This window comes from Peromyscus maniculatus, chromosome 22 (assembly GCF_049852395.1).
Source record: "Peromyscus maniculatus bairdii isolate BWxNUB_F1_BW_parent chromosome 22, HU_Pman_BW_mat_3.1, whole genome shotgun sequence".
Lineage (NCBI taxonomy): Eukaryota > Metazoa > Chordata > Mammalia > Rodentia > Cricetidae > Peromyscus > Peromyscus maniculatus.
This window is the reverse complement of record NC_134873.1, coordinates 17,411,125-17,439,022: the sequence shown is the minus strand read 5'-3', so window position 1 is coordinate 17,439,022 and position 27,898 is coordinate 17,411,125. Positions and strand designations below refer to the sequence as shown.

At 50.7% G+C, this 27,898-nt stretch overlaps 2 protein-coding genes across 2 annotated transcripts; one reads left to right on the top strand and one right to left on the bottom strand.

Annotated features, from left to right (window-relative positions):
* Window positions 1-637: 637 nt before the first annotated feature.
* Trim54 (tripartite motif containing 54) lies at window positions 638-26,809 on the bottom strand. Its single transcript, XM_006995527.4, has 9 exons — window positions 26,050-26,809; window positions 9,434-9,606; window positions 8,163-8,334; window positions 6,386-6,481; window positions 4,421-4,654; window positions 4,125-4,147; window positions 3,884-4,008; window positions 3,683-3,775; window positions 638-3,372 (listed from the first exon to the last, which is right to left on the bottom strand). Exons 1-9 carry the CDS (start codon window positions 26,215-26,217, stop codon window positions 3,362-3,364), a joined length of 1,095 nt encoding a protein of 364 aa, XP_006995589.1. The 5' UTR covers window positions 26,218-26,809; the 3' UTR covers window positions 638-3,361.
* On the top strand, window positions 2,272-2,652 carry Ucn (urocortin). The gene has a single exon (XM_042266960.2). The coding sequence runs from the start codon at window positions 2,272-2,274 to the stop codon at window positions 2,650-2,652; it is 381 nt and encodes a 126-aa protein (XP_042122894.1).
* Window positions 26,810-27,898: the final 1,089 nt, after the last annotated feature.

Sequence of the window (27,898 nt, the reverse complement as noted above, 5' to 3'; positions counted from 1 at the left end):
AAAAGAAAGAAAAACCAAGACCAAAAACAAAAAAACATTGTCTCTCACTCTGGCACTTACTGATGGGGACACACTGTGATGATTGTGTCCTTTAGCAATGTCGTCCTTGTGTACACATCATAGAACATACTTAAACAGACAGCGACAGTGAGATGCAGAAAACATGAGATGTATCTTCCTGGTGCCACTGTAACACGGTATACCGTTTAACAGGGAGCTTTTTTTTTTTTTCATATGTAGAACGTTCTAAAGTAATGATAGATCTAGCAAATTCATAAACCAGCAACATTTCATTTATCCTTAGGTTGCACCCACTGTACAAAATGGCACAAGCTATACTTCCATGTTCCTGCCAGCAAAGAAAGTTCCCACTAGCATCATCACAAATACATGAATAACAAACTAAAACACCATGACGGCTACTATTGTTAGGTGGTAGAAATGTTTCAGCTCTGTTGTAATCATATGACGCCGCCTTCATATAAGTTGCCATCATTGACTAAAAGGTCATTATACAGCATGACTATACGTATTCCTACCACATAGCATATACTTATATTCCACAAATATTTGTACAACCTTGCCAACTTTACACCCATAGCCCAACAATGAGTACTCATCCCCACTTTGTTGTTTGTTTGTTGAGACAGTATTTCACTGTGTAGCCCTCCCTGGCTGTCCTGGAACTTCTTCTGTAGACCAGGCTGGCCTCTAAGTCACAGAGATCCACCTGCCTCTGCCTCCCGAGTGCTGGGGTTAAAGGTGTGCGCCACCGCTGCCTGGCTCATCCCCACTTCCTATAGATAGATACATCTTTCTGTCCAGTGTTCGGGATTGAACTCAGCCTTGTGCATGCTAGTCAAGTACTCTGACACTGAGCTACATCTCTAGCCTAATACATCTGTCATTCTAACTTTTCTGGGTCCTAGTGCACTTTGAGACCCTCTCAGTGTCTTTACAGGCACAGAAATAAATACATTATTATCTGGAGTCTGGAGAAGTCATGGATAAAACCCTTCAGAAGACTATAGACATGTCTATAACTGGAAAGAAGCGGAGTCTGATCAAGCCTGGCCTTCATCTACAAAGATAGACACCAACGTCTCCAGAAGGGAGGAACCCAATCACACCATGAGTTGATGGCAAAGCAGGAACTTGGGCCCAAATCTTCTCACTTCCTACCTAGTGATCTTAACTAGAAGGTGAAAAGGTATAATAGCACTATTTCTGTGGCTCCCAGGAAAAAAGCTAACTTTGTCAAACTCAGGATAGATCCGTGCATTAAGTTCTGACAGCCAAACACCCTTTTTTGTCATACACAGTCTGACACCTGTAGATTTTAGATTCTGCCTCTGTAAGATGGTCAGGAATCCTGACAGACCAATTGGGGCAGCGGGCCTTTGGATGGCACTGTGTTGGTCGAGTCTCTGCTGGCAGAGCATTCCTGATCTCAGTTTGGGGACCCGGTAGCCGGCCTGGGGACTGCGTCTAAGCAGCACAGGACTCTCCCCAGAGCTTCTGGCCAGATTCTCGGCTGCGGATAAATTCAGGACCACGGACAGCTCCACGGTCCTGCCCACTTCTTGGTCCTGGGGAAGAGAAAACCCCGGACCAGCCTGTTCTGGAGACACGCTCTGTCTATTGTGTGGGGGAAGAACTCTGCATCCGGAAAGAGCAACTAAATTTATGCCTCAGCCGGCTTCTCCCTCCTCTACAGCCAGGGTGATTCCAAAACTAGCTCCAGGGACACGAAACCTATTGTCAGGATGCGCGCCCCTCCGGGGGCTCGAAGCTGCTGGACTCGAAGCTGCCGCTGTCATTGCTTTCTACAATCAGTTCATGTTCTTCGCTGACGTCAGTCGGAGCTGTCCTGGTGCTATATAAGGCTGGCGGCGGTCCCGGGACAGACCCCGTGCTCCCCAAGGCGTCTTCAGCCCGTCCCGGGGGACAGAGACTGGAGCTCCATCTCACACCGGGCAGACACTCCGACAACCTGTGAGTGGCTCGGAGCAACGATCCAGACTCCCTTAGCACCAAGACTCTGCACTCAGCCCACCCACTGCGACCCGCCGGGAGGGAAAGAGGGAGAGAGGGGTGGAACTGGACTGGCGCAGCGGCTGGGGCTGGTGGGCAGGCTGTGGACACCGGGCAACAGCTGGAGGGTCCCAGCGGGGGCACTGGGCGTGCGCGAGAAGGGGCTCGTGTCACCTGCGGTTGCTCCCAGCGCACCTCACCCTATGCTGCCCCTGTATGTCCAGGGCAGGTGGCACCATGAGGCAGAGGGGACGCGCTGCGCTCCTAGTGGCTCTGCTGCTCCTGGCACAGCTGCGCCCCGGGAGCAGCCAGTGGAGCCCGGCGACTGCGGCGGCGGCGGCGGCGACCGGGGTCCAGGATCCGAGTCTGCGATGGAGTCCCGGGGCGCGGAATCAGGGCGGCGGCGCCCGGGCGCTCCTCTTGCTGTTAGCCGAGCGCTTCCCGCGCCGCGCCGCAGGATCGGGGACCGCAGGCGAGCGGCAGCGACGGGGCGACCCTCCGCTGTCCATTGACCTCACCTTCCACCTGCTGAGGACCCTGCTGGAGCTGGCCCGGACACAGAGTCAGCGCGAGCGCGCAGAGCAGAACCGCATCATACTCGACTCGGTGGGCAAGTGATCCGCCCGGTGTGGGGGCCCCCCCGAAAGGCTCGACCCTTTCCCCTGCCTACCGCGGGGCTGGAGCGCGCGCGCGACCGAAGCCGGCTCAGTCCCGCGGTGCAGCGCCGCCCAGAGTCACCCTGAGCACTCTGCGTGGCTATTTTTTTAAATAAAACTGCCCAAGAGCTTAGCCTCTATCTTTTGTCGTGGGGGTGGGGTGGGGGCGCACCGGAAACTACAAGAGGGTGGGAAATTGTGGGGGAGTGGGGCTCCCCAGACCAGTAGGAGACAAAAGCATGCTAAGTGGGGTGGGAGGGGAAGGCTGTCAGTTAAGTCCCTGGGGGCTCATCGGCCCTCCCCCAGCACGTCCAAATCCCGGAACTCAGTGGTCCTGAGATCCCACCCCGGACACCTTTCCGAGGTCTCAGAGGGGCTCAGGGGTCCACCTCTGATGTAAAGGAGTTGCCCACGAGGGCCTTATTATTTCACCTCCTCCCCTTCAAATGATCTCGGGTTGTGAAAGGGCAGAATGGTGGCGAGGTTGCTTCTACAGCCGAGACTAGGAGGGGGCCGCGAAAGGAGCCCAGGGACGTGGGACGCAAGAGTCCTTTATTGAGACCCTTCCCGGGGGCGGGACGCCGAGATGGGTGGCGCGGTGGTCGCGGAGCGGATCCTCAGCCTCCCTTGCCTCCCGCTGCTGCAGGCGCGCGCTCTGGATCAGGCTCTGGTCAGTGCAGGCCTGTTCCCGGGAAAGACAGCTCGGTGGGCGGGTGCTCCAGAAGAACAAGCCCCCCAGTCCCCGACGGCCAGCTTTCCCCAGGCAGCTGGGTTTCTCCTACTCTCGGACCCACCATAGTCCCCAAAGCCCGTGCGGAACCAACCGTGGGAAGTGAGTGCGCTTCTCCGCGCGCTAGGGGGCGCGCTTTGGGGCTCCTGCTGAGTGACACTTGGCGAGTGGGGGCTACCAGCAAGTCCTGGTGGCGCTGGAAAAGGCAATCTCCCAAGACCGGCCAACCATTCTCACTCCAAAGCCCAAGTCCAACTCTCACCTTCTGGCCCGTCCAGCCGCTCCTCCTCCAGCCCTGCGTTGCTCTCATCCCCGTCCAAAGCCACCTCGTCATCCTCTTCATCCCCGGCGGCGCCTAGGGGGAAGGCAGGCCTGGTGATGTGGAACCCCTGCTCCTCTGGCTGGAGCGCCCCCCTCATACCCTTTGCGCGGGCCTGAACAGTTCCTCCCTCGGCTCGCTCACCCGGCTGGAAGTCGATGGTCCGCAGCATCTCGGCCACGTGCTCCACGCTCACGGAGAATTGCTCCATGCTCTCATAGCCTGGCTCCGGCCGTCCGGCTAGCTCCACCTTCGACATCGCCCCGACTCTGTGATGGCCACGGGGCTCAGCAGGGGGAACTCCTCCGCTCCCCCAAGCCCATCCCCAGATCAGAAGGAAAGAATCCACGGGGTCCCTTCCTTTCCCGCCGCGCAGACTACTCACTTGTTGATCAGCTCCTTGGCCTGCTGCAGGGGAGAAAAGGGGGGCCGGAGGTGAGCGCTGGGCCAGCCCCGGCAAAGCCCCGTTTCTGATTCTCACCAGTCCTGCGGGGTGGGTGGGGGCGTATATCCCGATTCGTTAAGGAGAGAGAGAGCGCGCGCGGGGTGGGGGTGGAGGGTAGAAGGATGACTTTTCCCAGGTCGTGGTGACAAGAAATGACCGCAGGTAAGACTTGACCCGGCCCCCCGGGCCCTGATTCCCGCCACCCTGGGCGCCTGCCGCCCTCCCTCTCCGCCCACCTGGAGGTAGAGAGCCATCTGCGGCTCCTCCATGGACTGGATGGCGGACTCCACCAGCTTAGAGGAAACCTCCAAGTGGTCTCCGTACTGACGGATGAGGCCCCGCACACGCTGCAGCTTCTCCTCCTGCTCCCGGGCCAGCGCTTGCAGCAGCTCGCCCTTGCGCTCCTCCAGCACGGCGCACAGGGTCTCGAACCTCTGGTTTAACAGTTGCTTCTGCCTGCGGCTGTTGTCCTGAAAGGTCAGAGCAAGTCTGAAGGAGGTCGCGGCTGAGCGCCCCCCGCGGGTATTTTATCCCTCTCCCTCTTTAAATAGAACTCAACGGGAGCCAAGAAGGAAAGTGTGACTAGGGTCACACATTGAGTTAGGGGCGCAGATTTCAGCTCAGAGCTTTCCAATTGACAATGATGACAACGTATGTCGAAGCTGCTTCTGGGAGCCATGTATGTCGCTGGCCCTGGCTTGGCTTGGCTTTAAATTCCGCTTACTTATTAAAGAAAATAAAATGAGGTAGCTACCATGACACTATCAGCATCACTTTTTCTCTGAGACAGGGTTTCTCTGTGTAGTTTTGGTGCCTGTCCTGGAACTCACTCTGTAGACCAGGCTGGCCTCGAACTCACAGAGATCCACCTGCCTCTGCCTCCCGAGTGCTGGGATTAAAAGTGTGTGCCACCACCAAGGCTCGGCTACATCACTCATTTTTTAAAATTGAGTTTTATATTTTTATTTTTTTTTTGCTCTGATATGAAATTAAACCTTATTTCAAAATATAGACATTGGCTAGAGAGCTGGAGAGTTTGCTCCCTTGCTAGTGTGTCTTGCTCTTGCAGAGGTCCTGGTTTCTGTTCCTGTATTCATCCCTGGAACCCCAAGGGATCCAGCAAGCTCCTCTGGCCTCTATGGGCACCAGCATTCACGTACACATGCCCCCCCCCCCCACACACACAAATACACATAATTGGAAATAAAACAATAAATTTAAATTTCTAAAATTAATTGACTGGAAATATTGTCTCAATATCCAAATATATTTAGTTAACTATATAATTAGGGCACATAATTATTTATCACATAATTTTAGTTAAATGTATTCACTGACAATTTCATACATATACATACATACATATATATATAACCTCCCAGCCTCTTATCTCTTGATTTTTAAATTTTGCTTATTTATTTCTATAATTTTGTTTGCTTGTTTTTTGAGACAGGGTTTCTCTGTGTAGTTTTGGTGCCTGTCCTGGAGCTCACTCTGTAGACCAGGCTGACCTCGAACTCACAGAGATCCGCCTGGCTCTGCCTCTCAAGTGCTGGGATTAAAGGCGTGCGCCAACACCACCTTGCTATATCCACAATTTTATTTGTATTATTTTCCATTAGGTATATGTACTTGGTGTGTGGGTGCCCATGGAGGCCAGAGAAAGTGAATTCCTCTGGAGCTGGAGTTACAGGCAGTTTTGAGCCAGGCAGTGTGGGTGCTGGGAACTGAACTCTGGTCCTCCGAAATAGCAGTACCTTCTCTTAACCCCTGGGCCATCTCTCCAGCCCCACTCATTTATTTTTGAGATGGGTCAAATGGGCCTTAAATGAGAAATCCTCCTGCCTCGGCCTCCAGAGTGCTGGCATGATTGTCTCTGCTTGCTTATTTATTTATTTAGTTTATTTAGAGATGGGCACTCCTTAAGTTGCCTAGGCTGGCCTGGAACTTGGATTATCCTACCTCCACCCCTCTGCTCATCACTGTTTTATATAGTCAAAAAACAAACAAAGCCAAAGCAGAGAAGATTCAAGTAGCTTGACCAACATGGCAGAGCTGGTGAGTGCGGGAAGCTAAACACAACCCACTGTGATCTAGAGTCCAGACACTTTCTGGGCAGTTTGACCAGAGGTCCAAGAGAAACAGTTCTCCAGACAGACTATTGACCATTCTGTCCTGTTGTCTTCCCAGCCCACGCTCACCTCAATGGTCTGGCACACCTCCTCCATCTGCGTGATCACAGCTTGCACACGGTCATTGCCTGCCACCAGCATGGCGATGCCATCGCTCAGCTCGCTCTGTCGCACACACGGGCCAGCTGTTAGAGCTGGAAGCCGCAGCCCTGAACCGCTTCCCTCTCATCCCACCGGGACTGTCCCCACCTCGCCCATTCAGGGACATCTACAAAGATCTAGAAGGCTTGGGATAATTCAAAAAGTATGGGAACACATCCTGTGGATTCTGGGAGTCCCCCCACCCCCAAATGTGAAGGGAAGTGACGTTCTCTAATCACCCACTATGCACCAGACTCGGCCTGGGTGATTTATCAGTAGTATAGTCTTCCGTGGGTTCTGGAAAATCCTTAGGGCTACCCATTCAGATAGCATTGCTTCCTTCTATTGTGATTCTGGGAGTCAAGTAGAACTTATGTTGGACCTTCCCAGCCTCAACCTCCCACTCCCCGGTGCATTCTGGGTCTGTTGGCTGTTGGCACTGTTCTGCGTTCAGTAATTGTTTCTTCTGAGAAATCCATCACTTGACGGTTTTTCAACAGTTATTAATTTCTAAAAGCTCTGCTTGGTTCTTTGTCGGATCTGTTTCTCAGTCTGGTTTTGGTTTGGTTTTTCTCGGATGGGGCCTTTCCATGTTGTCTAAACTGGCTTTGAACTTGTTACCCTCCAGCCCCAGCCTCCCTGGTAGCTGAGATGACAGTGCACACCACCACAGCAGACTGTTGCATGGCCAGTTTTCGTATGTTTTCAGTCCTGGGGATCTACCCAGGGTCTTGTGCTAGGCAAGTGTGCTACATCTCCAGTCCTGCTTTTGTTGTTTTATTTCATCCCTATTTTCTTTCAAACTGGGTCTCTTTACGTAGCCTAGGCTGGCTTGGAACTCCTTATGTAGCCTAGGCTGGCCTCATACTAGTGATCCTCCTGCCTCAGGATTCCTGAGTGCTAGAACCGAAGAGTGCACAGCCATGCCTGGCGTCACCCCATCTTCTAAAAACATTTTGTACATAGTGAGCTTCTGTCCTTCAATAATTCCAACATCTGAATTCCCCAAGGATCTAAACTGTGCTTGTTCCTGCTAACTGCACTCATGGGGTACACGTCTCTGAACATCTTCAGCTGTGAATGCCTGTTCCGTTGATATTAATCGAAGGTCAGCCTAAGGTTCTACACTCAAGGGCTTTTCCTCCAGCTTAGAATTTGAGTCTGTTTCTGTCAAAAGTCAGGTGACACCATTGCCCGCTTTAATGTCCTGGGATTCCAACATGAGCCGAGGTTTGGGAGTCTTAGACGCACCCCTACCCACACACCTTTCACAGGTTTTGTGGTACAGCCGCCCCTCTAGCCAGCTGTCACTGGTCGTCAGAGAAATGGTATCTAATCTGTTTGCAGAGGCTCTCTGACCCCGTCCTCCCCACCCCTCTTAGGATCCCCCCTTTCTTCTCATGCCCCAGCCAATCTGATCTTCAAATGGCAGCATATGGAGAAGCTAGCTGTGTGACAGAAGACCCTGGAGGGTACCCAGCCGCTGCTGCCATGCCTTGTCTGTTGCTATGGTGACAGCAGCCCCCATCCTCACCTCACAGGTGAAGAGAGTCGGGGACAGAGAGGTCAGGTAACTTCCTCAAGGTTGTGTGCAGAGCCAAGAACAGACCCGGGGCTTTGGCCCTGATCTGCTACATCTTACCTGAGTTGAGTGAGAACTGCCCTACCCTCAATCCCCTTCCCGAAGCCCTCCCTGGCGAGATACCTTCTGGCGTTTGTAAATGGTGGGCAGAGGGGCCACCTCACAGTCCTTGTGGGCACCGAAGACCTTGCAGAGAGAGCAGGTGGGCACCTCGCAGCTCAGGCAGTAGATGTTGATCTTCTCATCCTCGTGTTCCTCACACATGAGGTGCTGTTCGGCCTTCGAGTGCAGTGGCCTGAGGACCATGGACAAGGAAGTAGCAGTCAAGGAGCCAGGCTGTGACCAGGGGTGAGCAACTTACACCGTGGTCTCACTTTCGGGAAGAAGGGATGCTCCAGGGAAGACTGGACCACTCCACGGGGCAAAGATGTCCCACAGGACGGGAAGTCATGGGAGCTGGTGAGGTCAAGGACACTGGGGTGGACTTAGGTCACAGACCAGGAGGCAGGAATAAGATTGAACACTGGCTCCAGAAGCAATGTCAGGCCTCCCTGGGGAGGAGGCCAACCCCCTCCTCCCTGGGTCCACTCCTTTCCCCATTGTGTGTGCCCACCCATACTGAATAATTTTATGTCAACCTGATATGAGCTAAAGTCATCTGTGAGGAGGGAACCTCACGTTTCCCTGCGTAACAGCTGGGTAAGGGGGTCCAGCGGAGCTTGGTCCTACCTAAACTCGATGTCTGTCCCTAAACTCGATGTCTGTCCCATGCTTTGTTCAAGCATGGATGCCTGCCCCTTTCTGAATGGAGCCGGAGGAGGAGTCGATGGGGAGGGGGGATAGATGGGAGTCGGAGATAGGGGATAGGTGGGGGTGGGGTGGGAGAGGGAACGGGAGGAGAGGAAGGAGGGGAAACTGTGGTCAGTATGTAAAATAAATAAAAAATGTTAATTATATAAGATTAAAAATTAAAAAAAAATGTTTTCATAAAATGGAGCTGTAGGCAAGCCTGTAAGGCATTTTCTTAATTAGTGATTGATGGGGGAGGGCCCAGGCCATGGTGGGTGGTGCCATCCCTGAGCTGGTGGTCCTGGGTTCTGTAAGAAGGCAGGCTGAGCAAGCCATGAGGAACAAGCCAGTAAACAGCATCCCTCCATGGCCTCTGCATCAGCTCCTGCCTCCAGGTTCCTGCCCTGTTTGAGTTCCTGTCCTGACTTCCTTCAGTAGAGACTAGGATGTGGAAGCGTAAGCCTAATCAATGGTTTCCTTCCCACGTTGTTTCTGGTCACGGTGTTTCACCACAGCAACGGAATCCCTGACTAGGACAACCCCGCTAACCCTGGTGGTGCAGGCAGGCTCTTCCCTCCAGAGGGGCCAGCAGCCGGGCATCTCACCGGGAGGACTCCTGCTTGTAGATGTCAATAATGTTCTCCACCAGCAGGTTCCTCTGCAGGCCGTAGACTCCGTGCCGGTCCAGGACAACCTCATGCCTGCAGGACGGGCAGCGGAACCGACCTCCCGACGACACAGTTGTGGAGCCCCGGGATTGCCACAGGGGGTTAGAGGCCTGTGAGGACAGGTAACAAGACAACAGAATTTTTTTCTTTTTTTGGGGGGGGGGTGTGGAGTGGGGATTTTTTTTTTTTTTAAGATTTATTTATTTATTATGTATACAGCATGTATCCCTACAGGCCAGAAGAGGGCGCCAGATCTCACTACAGATGGTTGTGAGCTACCATATGGGTGCTGGGAATTGAACTCAGGACCTCTGGAAGAGCAGCCAGTGTTCTTAACCTCTGCATCTGGTGTCCCCAGACAGCAGCCTGACAATGACTAAGATGGTCCCCTGCCTCTGCCCCTGCCTCATCCCCAGCCCAGCTCTCTGAGTGTGCCTCATGCAGAGTCTCACTTTGGCCAAGGCCTGATCAGTATTGGTCCAGCATGGAGCTTTGGCAGGAATGCTGGCACAGGCCGGGGACTGGCGGTGTATAGCCAGTGTCCTCCAGCGCGGACCCTTATGGGCCACGTGTAAGTAAGATGGGTTTTTTGTGGGTTTGTTGTTGTTGTGTGTGTGTGTGCCTGCGTGTACACGCATGTTTGGCAAGATCATGTAAGTTTGTCTCAAACTCCAGGTGTAATGGAGGATGACCTTGAATTTCTGATCCTCCTGCCTCAACCTCCCAAGTGCTGGGGTTATAGGTGTACTTCCCCCATTGCCGCCTCCTCTCTCTCTCTCTCTCTCTCTCTCTCTCTCTCTCTCTCTCTCTCTTTCTCTCTCTCTCTTTCTCTCTCTCTCTCTTTCTCTCTCTCTCTTTCTCTCTCTCTCTCTTTCTCTTTCTCCCCAGGGTCCAGACTGGTCTCAAACACTCTGCAAGGACAAAACTGGCCGCGAACATCTATCTACCTGCCTCTGCCTCTCAAATGCTGGGAGAATATACTGGCCATGAGAGAGCTTCGCTCTAGTCCCGGGCAGAGGCACACACACCAAGCGCTGCACAGTGGGACAGAGAAATCACAACCAGGGGCTGGGGTGTGGCTCAGTTGGTAGCGCTGGTCTAGGTTTGATCCCCAACACCACACAAGCAGGGCAGAGTGGCACACTTGGGAGGTAGAGGCAGAGGGATCTGATCCATCGGAAGCTTGAGCCATGCTCAGCTACACAGGGAGTTTGAGGCCAGCCCGGGATACACGAGGCCCTGTCTAAAAAAGAAAAGGAGAGAAGAGGAAAGGGCTGGGTGATGGTGGCGCACGCCTTTAATCCCAGCACTTGGGAGGCAGAGGCAGGAGGGTCTCTGAGTTCGAGGTCAGCCTGGTCTATAGAATGAGATCTAGGACATGCTCCAAAGCTACACAGAGAAACCCTGTCTCGAAAAAAAGAAAAAAAAGAAAAAAGAAAGAAAGAAAAAAGAAAGAAAGAAAAGAAAAGGATCCAGGAGGCAAAGACAGGTGGATCTACATAGTGAAGATAATCATGTTGAGAGACCGTCTTAAAAACAAAAGAAACTCCGATTAGCTGGATAATTCTGGGAAATTGCTTCCGGCACTCTGAGTCAGGATACACAGGCCCTTGCACAGTCCTTGACAAGACTTTCTTCTGAAATCTATCCAGTATTCAGCCTCAGGAAGGTTATGGGCTACATCGGATCGGTCCTTTTGCATCTGATGTCATGCAGAAGCTATGGGTTAAGAACAGGAGCAGCCCCCACCCCACAGTGGGGACAGTAGTCACCAGTGACTGAATATTTGTGAGTCTTTCCTGCAGGTGGGCTCCAGGGGACCTTTAGGGGGTAAGGTAATAGTCCATCACATTCAGAGCACACAAATCCAAGTCAAGTTCTTTGCTCTGGCAGGAAACATGGTCCTACCGAGACCAACAGCTTGGCTTGTGGGAGTAGACTGCATTGTCGTAAAGACAGTTTTTCTTGGGATTTGAGAATCACAAAACTGGGGTGGCTGGGCTTGAAGTCTGTCCTCCCTAGACTTCCTCTCAGGGTTTTCTGAAAGCTGTCAGGTTTCCAGAAAGTTTACAAGGTGTGATCGAATGCAGGTGTGAACTGAAGTTGGGGGGTGGGGTGGCGAGAGCCACAACTGTTGTAAAGAATCTACAAGGCTGATTAACAGGCTGTGAACTTCCATGATGTGGGGAGCTGGGATGCTGCGATGCTGCAGGTCTGCAGCTGAATTATCTCAGGCTGGTTTTAGTTCTCTCGATAGCTGTTCATTATTCCCGTGTGTTTAAGCCTAGTAGCCTTGGCTCCCAGGCAAGTCCCTTCTGTAGTGTCCACACATACCACCAGCTTCCACTACCTCCCCAAATTAAAAACGTCATCTGAAGACACACCCGAAGCCTATGACAGAGATTTCACAGCTTGGCTGTAACCACCTTAGCCTGATGTTTCCACTGAGTTTTTTTTATTAAAAAAAAATTTTTTTTTTTGAAACAGTGTTTCACTATGTAGCTCTGTCTGTCCTGGAACTCACTGTGTAGACTAGCCTCCAACTCACAGAGATCGGCCTGGCTCTGCCTCCCAAGTGATGGGATTAAAAGTGTGCGCCACCACCGCCCCGGCTAGTGAGAGAGTTCTAAGCCTGTGCATTCTGGAGGGCGTTAACTCGCTTGACTAAAGCTGGCAATCATGACACATGGGGTGGTTTGAATGTAATTGGCCCCCATAAGCTCATAGGGGAGTGGCACTATTAGGAGGTGTGGCCTTGTTGAAGTAGGTGTGGCCTTGTTGAAGTAGGTGCGGCCTTGTTGGAGGAAGTGCGTCACTTGTGTGGGCGGGCTTTGAGGTCTCCTATGCCTAGTTCAGTTTACTTCCTGTTGCCTGTGGATCAAGACGTAGAACTCTCAGCTACCTCTCCAGCACCGTGCCTGCCTGCATGCCACCGGGTCCCATCACGATGATAATGGACTGAACCTCTGAACTGTAAGCCACACAATGAAATGTTTTCCTTTGTAAGAGTTGCTGTGGTCATGGTGTCTCTTCACAGCAAGAAGAAACCCTAACTAAGACAAAACCTGTTCAGTAAATGCTTGAAGCGGGGAGAGGGACCTCCCAGCTCACAGCAAAGTCCCTCCTGGTGATGGTGCAAGCCTCAGTGGCAGCTGAAGGCCTGGGACTGCAGGGGTCATTCAAAGAAGTTGAGGCGTGGCCCCATGGGGAGAGCCTAGGAGAGGCTATTGGTGAAGCGTAGCTCAGCTGCAGGAAGGGACCCCAGCATTTTGGAGATGCTAGTACATGGGATGACCACCAAGAACAGCAGCAGCAGTGGGGTGGAGCCTGCCTATGTCGTCTAGGTGCCTAGAAGACAAGCTGTGTGTGCTTCAGAGGGCAGAGCTGGAGACGTGACCCAAGCCGTTTGGAGGAGTCCAGAAGATCACGAGTGAATCGTAGACATTGGACGGTTGGAATTTTGTTTTGCTTTGATTGCTATTGGGCCCTAAGTTTTCTCCCTTTGAAAGTAAGAAAGTATTTTACTGGAGCCCACAGTTGAGAACCTTGAATTTTAAAAGACTTTGGATTTTTAAAGAGATTGACTTTAAAGGAGCTGAGATTTTAATGTGTTTGAATATGGAAAGACTGTGGGACTTCTAAAGTTTTTTTTAAGAAAGGAAGGGTTGTGGCTTCATAGTGATTTGTGTGTCAAGTTGACAAGGGGTCAGTTGTGCTGGCTGGTTCTGTGTCAACTTGACACAAGCTGGAGTCATCAGAGGAAGGAGCCTCAGCTGAGGAAACGCCTCCTGGAGATGCAGCTGTAAGGCATTTTCTCATTTAGTGATCAATGGGGGAGGGAGCCCATGGCGGGTGGTGCCATCCCTGGGCTGCTGGTCCTGGGTTCTATAAGAAAGCAGGCTGAGCAAGCCATGAGGAGCAAGCCAGTAAGCAGCACCCCTCCACGGCCTCTGCATCAGCTCCTGCCTCCAGGTTCCTGCCCTGTTTGAGTTCCTGTCCAGACTTCCTGCAGTGATGAATGGCAATGTGAATTTGAATACAAGCCAAAGGAACCCTTTCCTCCCCAACTTGCTTTTGGCCATGTTGTTCTGTTGCAGCGATAGAGACCCTGACTAAGACAAGTTGGTACCAGCACAGTGGGGGATTGCTGTGGCAGACCCGACCCTGTTTGGGGGAGGATTATGGAAGGACTTTGAAACTTTGGACTAAAAGAACCTTTGAGTGTTGAGAGCTCAGTGGGATGTTCTGAGGGAACCTGGAAGATAATAATGTTGAGAGCAGGGCAGATGATGGAGGCCTGGCTTGTGACATTTCAGAGGGAAGTTTAAAAGATTCTACCGGGGCCTTTTGTTATTTTGAATGACGATCCCGTGGTTCTGGTGAACTGGGGCTGAAGAATCAGCTGTGATTAACAAGATACCAGAACTACTAAAGTAAAACTTGTTTTGCTGGGGTACTTGATGCTGGTCAGCTGGAGCTAAGAAATTAGCGATGATTAGGAAGAGACCGGCATCACTGAAGGAAAACCTTCTTGGAGGTGTTCCCTGAGAGCACAGAGCAGCTGTGTTCCAGAGGTGGCCAACAAAAAAGCTTACTACACCCCCCCATCCCCCCCCCATGCTCTTCCTCTTGACGCTCAAACACAGGAGACTCACTGTTGGCATTCTACCTAGGTTTTGAGGGCCTGTTGTGGTCAAGGTACAGGCACTATGGGCTTCCCAGATGTTGAATCTAATCCACAGCTTTTTGTAAAGACAGTAGAGAAATCTGGGCGTGTTGCCACACACCTGACTTGTGAGGCAGGAGGATCAGGTTCAAGGTCAGCCTGGACTATAAGAGACCTAAAAAAGGGGTGTGTGTGTGTGTGTGTGTGTGTGTGTGTGTGTGTGTGTGTGTATGTATGTGTGTGTGTGCGCGTGTGCGTGCGTGTGTATGCGTGTGCGCGCGCTCGTGAGCTCTGAGATAGCCCAGTTCATAAAATGCTTGTCTCACAAGCATGAGGACCTGAGTTTAAAACCCAGACCTCGTGAAAGAGTTGGGTGTGGTAGCACAAGCTTGTAACCCCCCCAGCGTTCCCCAGGCAACACCAATGCAATCTGGATGACAGCACTTCCTGCTTCTCCCCCCCCCCACCCCGTCCCCCCCTTCCCCCGTCTGTCTGTCTGTCTGTCTCTTTCCCTCCCTCCCCCCTCCCCCTTCCTTCCTTCTTTCCCTTCCCTCTCTCTCTCTGTCTCTGTCTCTGTCTCTGTCTCTCTCTTTTTGAGACAGGGTTTCTCTGTGTAGCCCTGGCTGTCCTGGAACTCACTCTGTAGACCAGGCTGGCCTTGAACTCACTGAGATCCGCCTGGCTCTGCCTCCTGAGTGCCGAGATGAAAGGTGTGCTCCACTGCTGCCTGTCTTTTTCTTTCTTTCTTTTTCTCTGAGGTTAAAGGTGTGTGCCACAGCAACTAGTTTTCTTTTTTCTTTTTTCTTTCTAGAGACTGAGTAACCCAGACTGGCCTCAAACTCCAGTGTGTAGCCGAAGATGACCCTGAACTCTGATCCTCCTGCCTCCAACTCCCAGGTGCTGGGATTACTGGTGTGCACCACCACGCTCAACTTCTTTATAAAAATTTCCAAAGTTCTTACAAGAACTCCGGAGTGTGGAAAAATGGATGAAATGGAACAAAAGGGGGCGCTAGAGTGCCATAATAAAGAAAACCAGCAAAAGGTTTGGGAGACCAGCAGAGAACTGTCCACTGGTTTACGGGCCTGATATTGAAGCTGCCACTTGAGAAGGGCTTGGAGTCAGGGTAGAGGGAGCCAGAAGGAGACAGGAGAGACTGCAGGAGCTTATTTAAAATTGGGAGGCGGTGGGGACGGGGAGAAGCTGGAAAGGCGGGTCTCATCCTAGAAGGCTTTTGAACCTGAGGATCTAAACTTGATTTTGTAGGCTGGGTTTCTAAACCAGGAGTAGACAGGGGAGTAGATTTGAACTTGCAGCGTTAACATGGACAGATGGACAGGCAGAAGAGAGAGCCTAAAGGCAAGGGCCAGATAGGAAGCAAGTGCCACAGTCAATGCCAGGTCACCGGATGCTGGCGGCCGCAATTCTGAAAACAGTCATGACCGAGAGGTGGGATTTGGACTGACCAGTGTCTTGGGCACTGGGAGATGAGAAAGGTAGGAAGATTCTGGGGCTGCAGGCTTGGGTACCTGGAGAGATGCTGTGTGTCTCCAGCACAGGAGGACTGACCCGAGGGCCACAGACCCAGCAAGAGCCATGAAGAGAGTTCAGGGAGTCTGAACTCGGATGGGACATGATGGCAGCTTTTCTTTCACTAACCTCTAGCAGAACTGAACGTCTGAACAATGAAGGCATGCAGTTTACACAGCACCTGTGTCTTCACCCAAAGAAATAGTTGTTTAAATGTCGCCACAGGTCTTACTGTGTAGCCTAAACTAGCCCTGAACTCTAGACTTAAGAGTAGCTGGAGTTCTAGGCATGTGCCATCTTGCCCTGGCTCTTCCCCTGCTCTCTGAGGTTCTGATACACTCACTTAGGCTGACTGATGATCTGCAGACCAGGCTGTGTTCTATATCCCATTCAGCATCCACCCCCTGGGCTGTTTACTCTAACCTTTTTTATTCTTTTCAGAATTAAATGTGGGGTTAATCCCATCCAATAAAGCCTTTACTTAAAATATTTAAAAAAAAAGAAATCAATTGTTTTCATATCACATTACACTTGGGATCACTTCTCATCATGTTATTAGATCCTCTGCTGATCTCCTGATTTGTTTGTTTTGGTGAATTTGAGATGGGTTGTCTCTATGTAACCTAGGCTGTCCTGAGACTCACTCTGTAGACCAGGCTGGCCTCAAACTCACAGATCCACCTGTCTCTGCCACCCCTGTGCTGGGGATCAAAAGTGTAGACCACCTCACCTGACAGAACATTGATTTTAGATGGAATCATAGCTAGTGTGGTGGTGCATGCCTTTAAATCCCAGCACTCTGGAGGCAGAGCCAGGCGGATCTCTGAGTTCTAGGCCAGCCTGCTCTACAGAGAGAGATCCAAGACAGGCACCAAAACTACACAGAGAAAACCTGTCTCAAAAACAAACAAAACAAAACAAAAAACAGTAAATCCCAGCACTTTGGAGTCAGAGGCAGGAGGATCTCTGTGAGTTTGAGGCCAACCTGGTCTACATAGTGAATTCCAAGCCAGGCAAGGCTATGTGATGAGACTCTCTCTCAAAAACAAACAAAAAGACATGAATTGCTTCTTGATCCTTTATCTAAGATCAAGGACAGAAGGGTTCATGGGCTTTACAGTTGGAACCATAGGACAAAAAAGAAATTACTCTGCCCTGAGTGTAGGCCCCTAAATTTTCTCCTCACAAATAGGAATTTTAGATTCTAGGGTATTGGTGGAAACCTTAAGAAGTTTTCAAAAAGATGGCAGTGTCTATTCTGGGCTAAAGACCTCTCCACCTTCAGCACCACAGACAACAAAAAGAATGGAGTACATGGCCTGGGGGAGGGGGGCTCAGTTGGCCGTGTCTGCCCAGCATGCGCAAGGCCCTGGGTTTGGTCTCCAGCATCGTATGAACTGGGTGGGGTGGTGTGGTGGCAGGTGGGTGCCTGTACCAGCCCTTGGGAGATGGAGGCAAGAGGATGAGATGTTCAAGGTCATCCTCCGCTATATATAGTGTTCGAGGCCATCCTGGAACACAGGACAACCACACACACACACACACCCTGTCAAACAAAGACTGGAACACGTGAAGGGAGTTCAATTCTAGGCTTTAAGACTTGGTGCAGCAACCATGCTCAGAACTTTGTCTCTCAGAACCTTTCTCTAGAGGCCTGCACGATGCCTTCTAGTCCCTCTGTGATCTAGCTAGAGAGGCTCCGTAAATGAGGTCACTCTGGCACGTGTGTACGTACATATCTGTGTTTGTCCTCTGCCCTGGCTAGCCAGGGCATGTTAATATGGGACATAGGCCCTAGGTGCGAGGCACGTCATTGGGGGCTACCACCCCTGACCCCGTGGCCTTGGGCTTTGTGAGCCAGGCCCTAAGTCACACAAGTGGAAGACCAGGAACACAGTGGGCGGGAGACATCTGATGAGAAGTGGCTCAGCTACGGAAGAATCCAGGTTTTACTACAAGCTAAAACGCTGGCTGAGAGAGCCTGGGGACCGCTGGGAAACAGGCCCCTCTGTTGAAGCAGGAACGGAGAGACAGAGAGGAAAGGGTGGAGTGAGGATGCTGGTGGTAGAATAGGAAGGCCCTAAAAGTGGTCATCCACACCAGGCGTGGTGACTCATGCTTGTGATCCAAATTTGGGAGATGAAGGAGAGTCACGAGTTCAAAGCCAGACTCAGCTACATAGCAAGTTTGAGGCTAGCCTGGGGTACATGAGTGTGTGTGTGTGAGTGAGTGTGTGAGTGAGTGAGAGAGACAGACAGACATACAGAGGATCATCCATAGTCATTTTAAAAAATATTTTGTGGGGAGTTCAAAACAGGGTTTCTCTGTGTATCCTTGGCTGTCCCAGAACTTACTCTGTAGACCAGGCTGGCCTTGAACTCAGAGATCCTGCCTGGCTCTCCCTCTTGAATGCTGGAATTAAATGTGTGGGCCACCACTGCCTGGCTTATTTTTTTGAATTTTTGAAAGCAGATTATTAAAATGACAAGTGATGTTCATATTAGTTTAAACAGCCCTTGGGACTAAGGAGCTAAGTCCCCAGATAAATAGCTGCCGCTCAAGTGTGAGGACATGAGTTCAGATCCTCGGCACCCATGTAAAAAGTAACCATGGCATTGGATATGTAACCCCAGTGCTGGGCAGGGATGGAGAGAGAACCACAGACGGAAGACATCTGATGTTGACCTCTGCGCTCTGTATGGGCATGCATGGGCACACACCAGCATAACACGCATGTGTGCACACACACAAACACACTTTTAATCTAAAGATGTGAGAAAATAGGAACTGGGAGGCTTCAGCAGTGGGGGGGTCCTGTTCCCTGAGGAGTTAAAATTCCAAAACCCAAGCAAGGTCACTGCAACTCAGCATTTTAACAGATCAGGTTCTCAAAAAGGAGACTTGGTCAAGGTGGGCTGGAGAAGCCCTGGTGTCCAGCCAGGGGTTGAGGCACAGCACTTAGGAGGCTGAGGCAGGAGGATTGCAGTGAGTTCTAGACCAGCCTCAGCTCTAGAGAACATATCAGGCAAGCCCAGCCAGAAATACATAGCAAAACACTGCCTCAAAGAACCAAAAATACAGCGGGCTGCTGGGACTTTCAGTGGAGGCCTGTGCTAAACTCGTCTTTCCCAGACTCCTTTTCATTAGAGAAGTCCGGCTCTCTCCTTCTCCCCCTCTCCCCCCTCTCCCCCCCTCTCCCCCCTCTCTCCTTTCCCTCTCTCTCTCCTCCCTTCTCCCCCCCTCTCTCTCCCCTCTCTCCCTCTCTCCCTCTCTCCCCCTCTCTCCCTCTCTCCCTCTCTCCCTCTCCCTCCCTCTCTCTCTCTCCCTCCTTCCTTCTCTCTCTCTCTCTCTCTCTCTCTCTCTCTCTCTCTCTCTCTCCCTCCCCCTCCCTCCCCCTCTCTCCCTCTCTCCCTCTCCCTCCCTCTCTCCTTCCCTCTCTCTCTCCTTCCCTCTCTCTCTGAGACACACACACAGACTGACATAGCCCAGGCTGGCCTTGAACTCACTATGTAGAGCTAAGGGTGACTTGTGACATTTCTCATCCCCCTGCCTCCACCTCTCAAGTGCTGGGATTGCAGACACACACCACCCACCGCCATGCCTGGTTTCTGCAATGCACAGCAGGCGAGCGCTCGCCATCGCAGTCCAGAAGGCCTTGCAAGTTTGACAGTTCCTTCTGTAAGGCCCTCCCTGGCTGGACTTCCTCCAAGAAGATGGCTCATCCAGCAACCTCCTTCCAGTACCTTCTGGTTTTCTACTAAACGACAACAGGTTGCTTCTCAGAAACAAGTGCCCACAGCAAAGCGGAGGCAGACACAAAAATACACTAAAGGCTTTAAAGTAGTTTGGACGTGAATAGAGTTTACAAATACAGAAAGAAACACATGGGAAGATGTTTATGTCAGATTCCCACACCAACAGCTTTGCTCTCCTCCAAATTTTTGGTAGCTGCGTGGGTGCAAGTGTGGGGAGGGGGGGGATTAGAGGGGGCTAATGTCATATTTTGAAGTTTTCTGTTTCATATCAGAGAAAAAGGATTAGAGCTTTAAATAGAATTATAACAGCAACTAAGTGAAATAATAGGGAGACAAGGGCTTGAAGGTAATCAAGTACCATGTCAGCATAAACTGGGCATCATGTAAACACCTATAATCCCAACATGGGGAAACTGAGGCAGGAAAAGTGTCATGAGTTCAAGACCAGCTCCATCCTCATAGTGAGTACCAGGCTAGCTAATGCTACCCTAAGATTCTATCTCAAACAACAATAAATTAGGCAGAGATGATAATTGTGTTGGGGGAGTCAGGATTAGATTATAGTTTTCTCAACTCCTTAATCTTGATCAATCATTTCCTCTGACACTAAACAGAAGTGTCTCAAGTAGCCCAGGCTCTCATCCAAACCACTGTGTGGCTGAAAATGACCTTGAACTTCTGACTCTCTGCTTCTGTCTCCTGTGTGTTGGGATTATAGGTGTGTGTGCCAAGTGAGCACTTTATCACCTGAACTGTGGCCCCAACCTAACACAACCACAATCCCCCAGCAAACACTGGACAACTGCTGGATGCAGATAAACATTTTAGCAGGTGGATTAAATAAACTGCGGCCTGGTCATAACAACGGACGCCATGATGGTATTTGAAACAGAAAACGCGGCTGGGTATGGTGAGTCACACCTGTAATTAGGCACTTGGGAGTCTAAGTTAGGAGGATCTTGAATTCAAGGTCAGCCTGGGCTACAGAGTAAGACCTTGTCTCAAAATGGAACCAGCAAGACCAGAGGGAAAAGACGTTTGCTTCATAACCCTAGCGGCTCTCGTTTGATGCCCAGAACCCGAGTAATGGTAGGAGAGAACTGACACTGTAAAGAAGTGTCCTCTGACCTCTACACACGTGCCCCACCCAAAAAATACACAACACAAGCTAAAATAACAGCAACAACAAAACAGAAGACGTCCTGTATCTTCTATGTGTGAATAAGGAACAAATTAAAAAAAAATAGCTGGGTGGTGGTGGTGGTGGTGGTGGTGGTGGTGGTGGTGGTGGTGGTGGTGGTGCACACCTTTAATCCCAGCACTCAAGAGACAGAGGCAGGTGGATCCCTCTGAGTTCAAGACCAGCCTGGTCTGCAGAGCGAGTTCCTGGATAGCCAGTGCTACACAGAGAAACCCTGTCTCAAAGAAACAAAAAACTGAACAAAGGTGATTGGTCTATTGTAAGTGTGTGTATCCATGCAAACGTGTACCTAAGCATGGAAATTTCTAGAAAGATGCTCAGGGAAGCTGGTAATCGTTTGTATTTGGTAAAGGGAATTAAAGATCTGAAGTTAGTGGCAGATTCATTTTTTCATGTTATAAACTTCTAAGGTGTTTGAAAAAAAATGTACACATAAAAATTTAAATGTGGTATACTGTTGTCATGTTCGTAACTGTTAACTTTCTAGGCAATGTTCTGAAGGTTTTCTTCCTCAGTGATTTGAAGGTGGAGGAACTAAAAGTCCTATTCTCGTCGCCATACTTAGAAAACACACTGTGATTATGCCTGGAGTTGTCAAAATGTGGAGGCAATGTGTGAAAAGCGAAGTATGCTCATCTTTCAGACGGAGCTGTGATGTATAGACATGGGTGCAGCTGGGTAACTGGGTCAGCCTCCCCCAGGCCTTCCCAAATAAAGCATCGAGGACTGAGTTGTCCACTCTGTTTCCTGAGGAGAGCAGAGCGCTCTGCACCAGACCTACAGAACCATCTCAGAGCCCTGCCGGTCACGTTACCTCTCAAGTAATCTACACAGGCTTGGGTCTTGTTTGTTTTTGAGACAAGGTCGCATGTAGCCCAGGCTAGCCTCAAACTGACCATGCCTCCACCTCCCAAGTATGGGATTACAGGTGTGAGAGTCAACTCTGTGAATACCAGGAAGCACTGAGAACATCCCCAACTTCTCACTTTTTAAGACAGGATCTCGGCAGACTAGCCTGGGCTAGTAGTCTCAAAACTCATGAGCTCAAGTGGCCCACTCACCTCAGCCTCCTGAGCAGCACCAACAGGTGTGTGCCACTGAATCTGCACAGGGTTTGTCCCCAAGCCTTCCTAGGTCTCTCTGGGCTGAGGTATGTATTCTTGAGCTTCAAGAATTCTGCCTTGGAGAAGGAAGGTCACACACTCACTGTATAGGCTCTATATATGGCTATTCCGGGTCTCTGTGCTACATACCTTATCGTTTACAAATCAACCTTCTCCCATTTGTTAGTCTTTTAGACAGGGTCTCACTATATAGCCTTGGCTGGCCTGGAGCTCACTGTGTAGACTAGGCTGGCCTCGAACTCAGGAGAGATCCACCTGACTCCGACTTTTGAGTGTAGGGGTTAAAGGTGTGTGCCACCACACTCGGCCCCTGGGCAACTTTGTACCAAATGCTTTCCTTAGCATTCCAAACGTTTCTTTGGCTTCACATATTTTGAGTTCTAATAATGGGATGCCTCAGGGCCAGAGATGGCTCAGTGGGTAAGGTTGTCTGTCAAGCCTGATGTTCAGGTTGTGGACGGAGAAAACCTACTCCACACATGTGCCATGAGAGGGGGAGGGGGAAGGGAGGGAGGGAGGGACACACACACACACACACACACACACACACACACCCCACACATGGAAGAAAGCAATAGATGTTTCTATATAAATACATGGGAAAGATGTCCTTTCTAGATATTTCAGCTTAAAAGGTGTCAGTTTTTCAGACCAGAAGCCAAGGTGGTAGGAAAGGCATAGTCACTCACACAGAACTAGATGTGTAGCCCAGGCTGGCCTCAAACTCATGACAATCCTGCTGCTTCCAGGATTACAGGAGTGCACCACCACATTTGACAAGAAGTTTTGGTTTTATTTGTTGGTCTGAGACTGGATTGGGACAACCTGTAGTCTAGGCCCCTAGACAGGGAAATCCAGGTCTCTACAGCCCAATAATGGCGGGTTTGGACACCCAGAATAAAAGAAAATCTGAGGAGAACTCAAGAGGACAATGGCAGCAGAGATTTTGGGGTGCTGGCTACCCAGTGGGGGGCAGGAGACAGGGAATGTAGATGTGCTATGATGGCCTAACTTATTAGCCCATTCATTGCCTTCAAACAGCTATCCCAAGGTGCTGTGAAATATTACTTTAACTATGTAAAGATGTATTATTTTACATTTGTTTATGCTGCATTTGTTTAACGATGTAAAGATGTGTTGTTTCACCTTGCCTGCCTAAGGCACCTGATTGGTCTAATAAAAAGCTGATCGGCCAATAGGTAGGCAGTAGAGGGATAGGTGGGGCTGGCGGGGAGAGAGAATAAGTAGGAGGAGGAATCTAGGCTCCAGAGAGAACGAGGGAGATGCCCGGGGCTAGCCAGCTAGGCAGCTGCCAGCCAGCCAGACAGACAGACAGACACAGCAGCAGGAAAAGTAGGACACACAGAAGGAAAGAAGGTAAGAAGCCCAAGGCGAAACGTAGATGAAAAGAAACAGGTTAAATTAAGTTGTAAGAGCTGGTGGGGCAAGCCTAAGATATTTATATATATTTATATATATAACTAATAAATATCTGTGTCATGATTTGGGACTGGCGGTCCGAGAAAACCTGCTACACCAAGGAGCCTAAAAGCCCATTCTCAAGGAAGCTGAGACTGGCTTGTGTCGAGGCTGCAGAGACAGCCCAGCCTTTTTGAACATGTACGCGTTCAGAGCGGCAGAGTTCGGTCCTCAGCTCCTACCTCACAAACACTGCAGCTCCAGCTCCAGGGGATCCAACACCCTCTTCTGGCTTCTGTGGGCACCTGTATGCACATACATGTGCATACACACACATACATGTGCATACACACATACATGTGCACACATACATGTGCACACACACATACATGTGCACACACACATACATGTGCATACACACACATACATGTGCACACACACACATACACACACACATTAATAACAAATATTTTAAAAAATAGCTTGTGCTGGGGCTTGTGGTGTAGATCCAATGGTAGGATGCATGTTTAACACACAATGCCGTGGATTAACCACAGCGTCGAAGAGACATGGAAAGGGGGAGGTGGAAAATCTCTGCTCAACTCATTTTCTGGTAGTCTGTGAAAAGTAGGAATAATTATTTCAATTTTTTAAGATTTATTTTATGTGCATGCATTTTGCCTGCATGCATGCATGGCGCCCATGCAGGGAGGGTTCAGAAGGGAGCATCAGATCTCCTGGAACTAGAGTTACAGATGGGCGTGAGCTGCCTCGTGGATGCTGGAACTGAACCTGAGTTATTTGGGACATGTGCTCTTAGCCACTGAGCCATCTCTCTAACCCCAGACACTTTTTTTTTTTTTTTTCCTATTTGAGACAGGATCTTGCTGTATAAAGCCTCTGGCTATATTGGTGTATTTATTCCATAGACTGGGCTAGCCTCTAGTTTGTGGTTACATAGACCAGGCTAGCTGGAGGCTAGCCTCTAGTTTGTGGTGCTCCTTCCAGGGGCTGTGACCACAGACCTGTCATAGAGTCTGGCTCCTGGTCAGAATCTTTTTTTTTTTTTTTTTTTTTAAAGATTTATTTATTATGTATACAGCATTCTGCCTGCAGGCCAGAAGAGGGCACCAAATCTCATGACAGATGGTTGTGAGCCACCATGTGGTTGCTGGGAATTGAACTCAGGACCTCTGGAAGAACAGCCAGAGCTCTTAACCATTGAGCCATCTCTCCAGCCCTCCTGGTCAGAGTCTTATTCCTGATGTTCCTGTCATGGGTTTGTACACAGAACCAGCCAGCTCTGATGTATTCGGTTTTACTTCATCTGCGAGGTGTCGCGTGTCCTGTCTCTTCACTTTCCCTGACCTCTGATCCAGTACTGTAGCCTACTTGAACTTCCATGAATGATACAGCCAGAAAGCGAGCCTAGGAATGTATAAAGACTCCTGGGACGTGCTTTATTTAGTTGGTTAGACAGGGTCTCGATCGCCCAAGCCAGCCTTAAACGCTAAACTCATTCTCCTGCTACCACGTCCCAAGGGCTGGGACAGCAGCCATGCATCACCGTGCCCAGCTCTTTTGTTTTTCTTTGTGAAATGTGTCGACAGAATGGTATCTATGACTTCACTTAGCTGCACTCGGCTCATGAGCGCAGATACACAGGCGTTTCTGGGAAGTACAATTTTGCTTCAGCTTTCTGTCAGTCACCTGAATATCAGGCCATGGGCCTCTTTACCAGCTCAGGAAGGCTCACAGGTGTGAAACTGGGGAGAATTCCTGCTTCCCTGGCCCGCTGTGTCTAACCAGCTCCCTCATGGACAGAGCTCTGTTGGCATCATAGGCTTTCTCACGGGTTTATCATCAATTTTTTTTTTTTCAAGACAGGGTTTCTCTGTGTAGTTTTGGTGCCTGTCCTGGATCTTGCTCTGTAGACCAGGCTGGCCTCGAACTCACAGAGATCCACCTGCCTGTGCCTCCCAAGTGCTGGGATCAAAGGCGTGTGCCACCACCGCCCCGGCATCAATTTTTAATTTCAGATTTTTTTTCTTGTTTTCTGTTTGAGAAAGAGTCTTGTTATGTAGCCCAAGTTGGTCCAGAATTCACTCTGTAAACCAGGTTAGCCTAAAAATCATGACAATTGATGCCCAAGCATGGTGGTGATGTCTCTCTAACCCCAGCACTCAGGAGGCAGAGGCAGGAGGATCTCTGTGAGTGGGAGGACAGCCTGGTCTGCAGAGCAAGATCCAGGACAGGCAGCGCTACACAGACTGACCCTGTCTCAAAAACAAAACAAAATAATGACAATTCTCCCCAGTGCTGGAATTACAGGTGTATACCACCATACCCAGTTATTATTTTAAAGGGTGTGTGTGTGTGTGTGCGCTCATATAAGTGGAGGCCAGAGGTAAACTTCCAGGAGTCTCCTATTTCACCATGCTATGTTTGGGGGATCAAATTTAGGTTGTCAGGTTTGGTAGCAAGTGCCTTCACCCACTAACCTTCTTGCTGGTCCTATTATTTTTCAGCACCTCAATATTTCATTGATCTCTTCTAAAAAAAAAAAAAATCAAAGCCTCCAAGTCAACAACACCTAGTACCAAGCTCCCAGGAGCCCAGCAGACAAGAGCACGCTTCCATGCCAGCTTCTGCCGGTCCCCCTTGGATCACACTTGTAGCTGCTGTGGACACGGGCTGTGCTCGGGCCAGCCTCGGGGCGACTGCTGACTCACGCTTACTCTGGGATCCTCCGCGCCCAGCTCCCCAGCCACTGCAGTCACCACCTCCCACCCGTGGGCTCCCCGCCACCGGGCCCTCCCCTCCTTGACCTGACCCAGCGGCCCCCCGAGCCCACCCACCTGGAAGACGTCGTTGGCACACTTGCGGCACAGGTTGTGCTGGCAGGGCAGGATCACCACGGGCTTGGAGAACATCTCCAGGCAGATGGGGCAGATGAGCTGCTTCTCCAGGTTGTCCATGTTGTGCGCATCCCCTAGCAGCGGCTTGAAACCCACGGTGAAGTTCATCCCTCGGCGCTCTGGTGCCGGCCTTGGCTGCGGCCCTGTTCCTGGCCTTCCCTCGCCGCCCCGTGCCCCCTTCCTCGTGAACGTGAACGTTCGGCTGTCTGTGGAGTCTTAGGATCCCTGCGATGGCTCTCTTGAAAGAGTGGTGCTTCCTGTCTGCTCCTCTCACTGCGCCTCTCACCCCTGGCTCTTTCCAGACTCTTCCCTCTGCACGCCTTGCTCAGAACCCTCTCCAGACACTTTAGCTCCCCCCTGTGAAATTCTCTCGTTCCCTCAAGCCGCCCTCTTGGCCACTCGTCGTCGGGCAGTACTGTTTGTCCCTTCCTCCCTGGAGAGATTAATATTACTGTGGGGGTGGGGAGACAAGGGGCATCTGTGTGACATTCCGGTTCCCGATTTAGCTCCTGTAAGGCGAGCCACAGCTGTCCAGGGCGGGCGGAGTGACCCTGACTCACTCAGGAGCTGGTGGCTTTCATGAGCAAGAAGCGCAGGGGGTCACTGCTTTCAGGGGAAGGTGGGTCAGCGAAGGTGTGGGACTCACTTGTCACCGGGAAGGTCCCTGCGAGCCCTGCTCTTCGTGTTCTGGCTTGAGACCTTCTTCCAGATAGTGATACCGTCTCTAAACCGGCGTGTGGGGGAGAGACCACACGTGGCTCAGGGTGGGAGGGGAGGTCTGGACAGATCTACCGACAGTGTCTTCTCTCCCTCTGTCCCTCTGTGGCTTAGCAGTGACCCTGGCCCTGCTCCTAGAGACTCGGGATTCAGAAGTGGAACACCAGACCCTAGAGAGAGAACTTTTTTTGTTTGTTTGTTTGGTTTTGGTTTTGCTTTTCGAGACAGGGTTTCTCTGTACAGCTTTGGTACCTTTCCTGGAACTCACTCTGTAGACCAGGCTGGCCTCAAACTCACAGAGATCCGCCTGCCTCTGCCTCCCAAGTGCTGGGATTAAAGGCGTGCGCCACCACTGCCCGGCTAGAGAGAACTTCTAGTCCTTTATGTCTGGTCCATATTTGTTCTTGCTCAGCCTTAAAAAACACACAAACATTTATTTACTTTGGGGGGGGGGTGGATGTGATATGCGGCACCTGTGGAGGTCACAGGTCAACTGAGAGGAGTCAGGTCTTTTTCTCCAATGTGTGGGTTCCAGAAATCGAACTCAGGTCATTAGACTTGGTCAATGCCTTTACCTACTGAGCAATCTAGCCACACACCTCCCTCTCCCTTGTTAAAAGACAGGCCCTCATGTACACTAGGCTAGCCTCAAATTCACTGTCATCAATGATGACCTTGAACTCCTGATGCTCTTGCCTATACATCCAAAGTGCTGGGATTAGGGGACAGCCCCACCGTTCCAAGTTTATGAGGTGCTGGGGGTCAACTCAGGGTCTCATGTGTGCTAAAGCTCTATACTAACTGAACTATGTCACCCTAGGAGAGCAGCTGAAGAGGCAAGAGATGGCTGCTGTGCCAGCCCCAGGCCTGCCTTAGGATTAGGACACGAGAGTGTGTGATTCTGGTCCACGACTACATTAGTGAAGCCATTTCAAGGATGCTACATTTGGTTAGAAACTGAGACAAGCGTGGACTGGAGAAATCCCAGTGGTTGGACCAGAGTTCAGATCCCAACACTCACAACCATCTGTCAGCCCAACTCCAAGAGAATCAGTGCCCTCTTCTGGCCTCC

Coding starts and splice junctions, on each gene's coding strand:
- Ucn (XM_042266960.2), top strand. CDS start 2,272: ATGAGGCAGAGGGGACGCGCTGCGCTCCTAGTGGCTCTGCTGCTCCTG.
- Trim54 (XM_006995527.4), bottom strand. CDS start 26,217: ATGAACTTCACCGTGGGTTTCAAGCCGCTGCTAGGGGATGCGCACAAC. Junction 9,607..26,049: donor GTGCCAACGACGTCTTCCAG/GTGGGTGGGCTC, acceptor CTGTCCTCACAG/GCCTCTAACCCCCTGTGGCA. Junction 4,148..4,420: donor AGATGGCTCTCTACCTCCAG/GTGGGCGGAGAG, acceptor TCTCCCCTGCAG/CAGGCCAAGGAGCTGATCAA.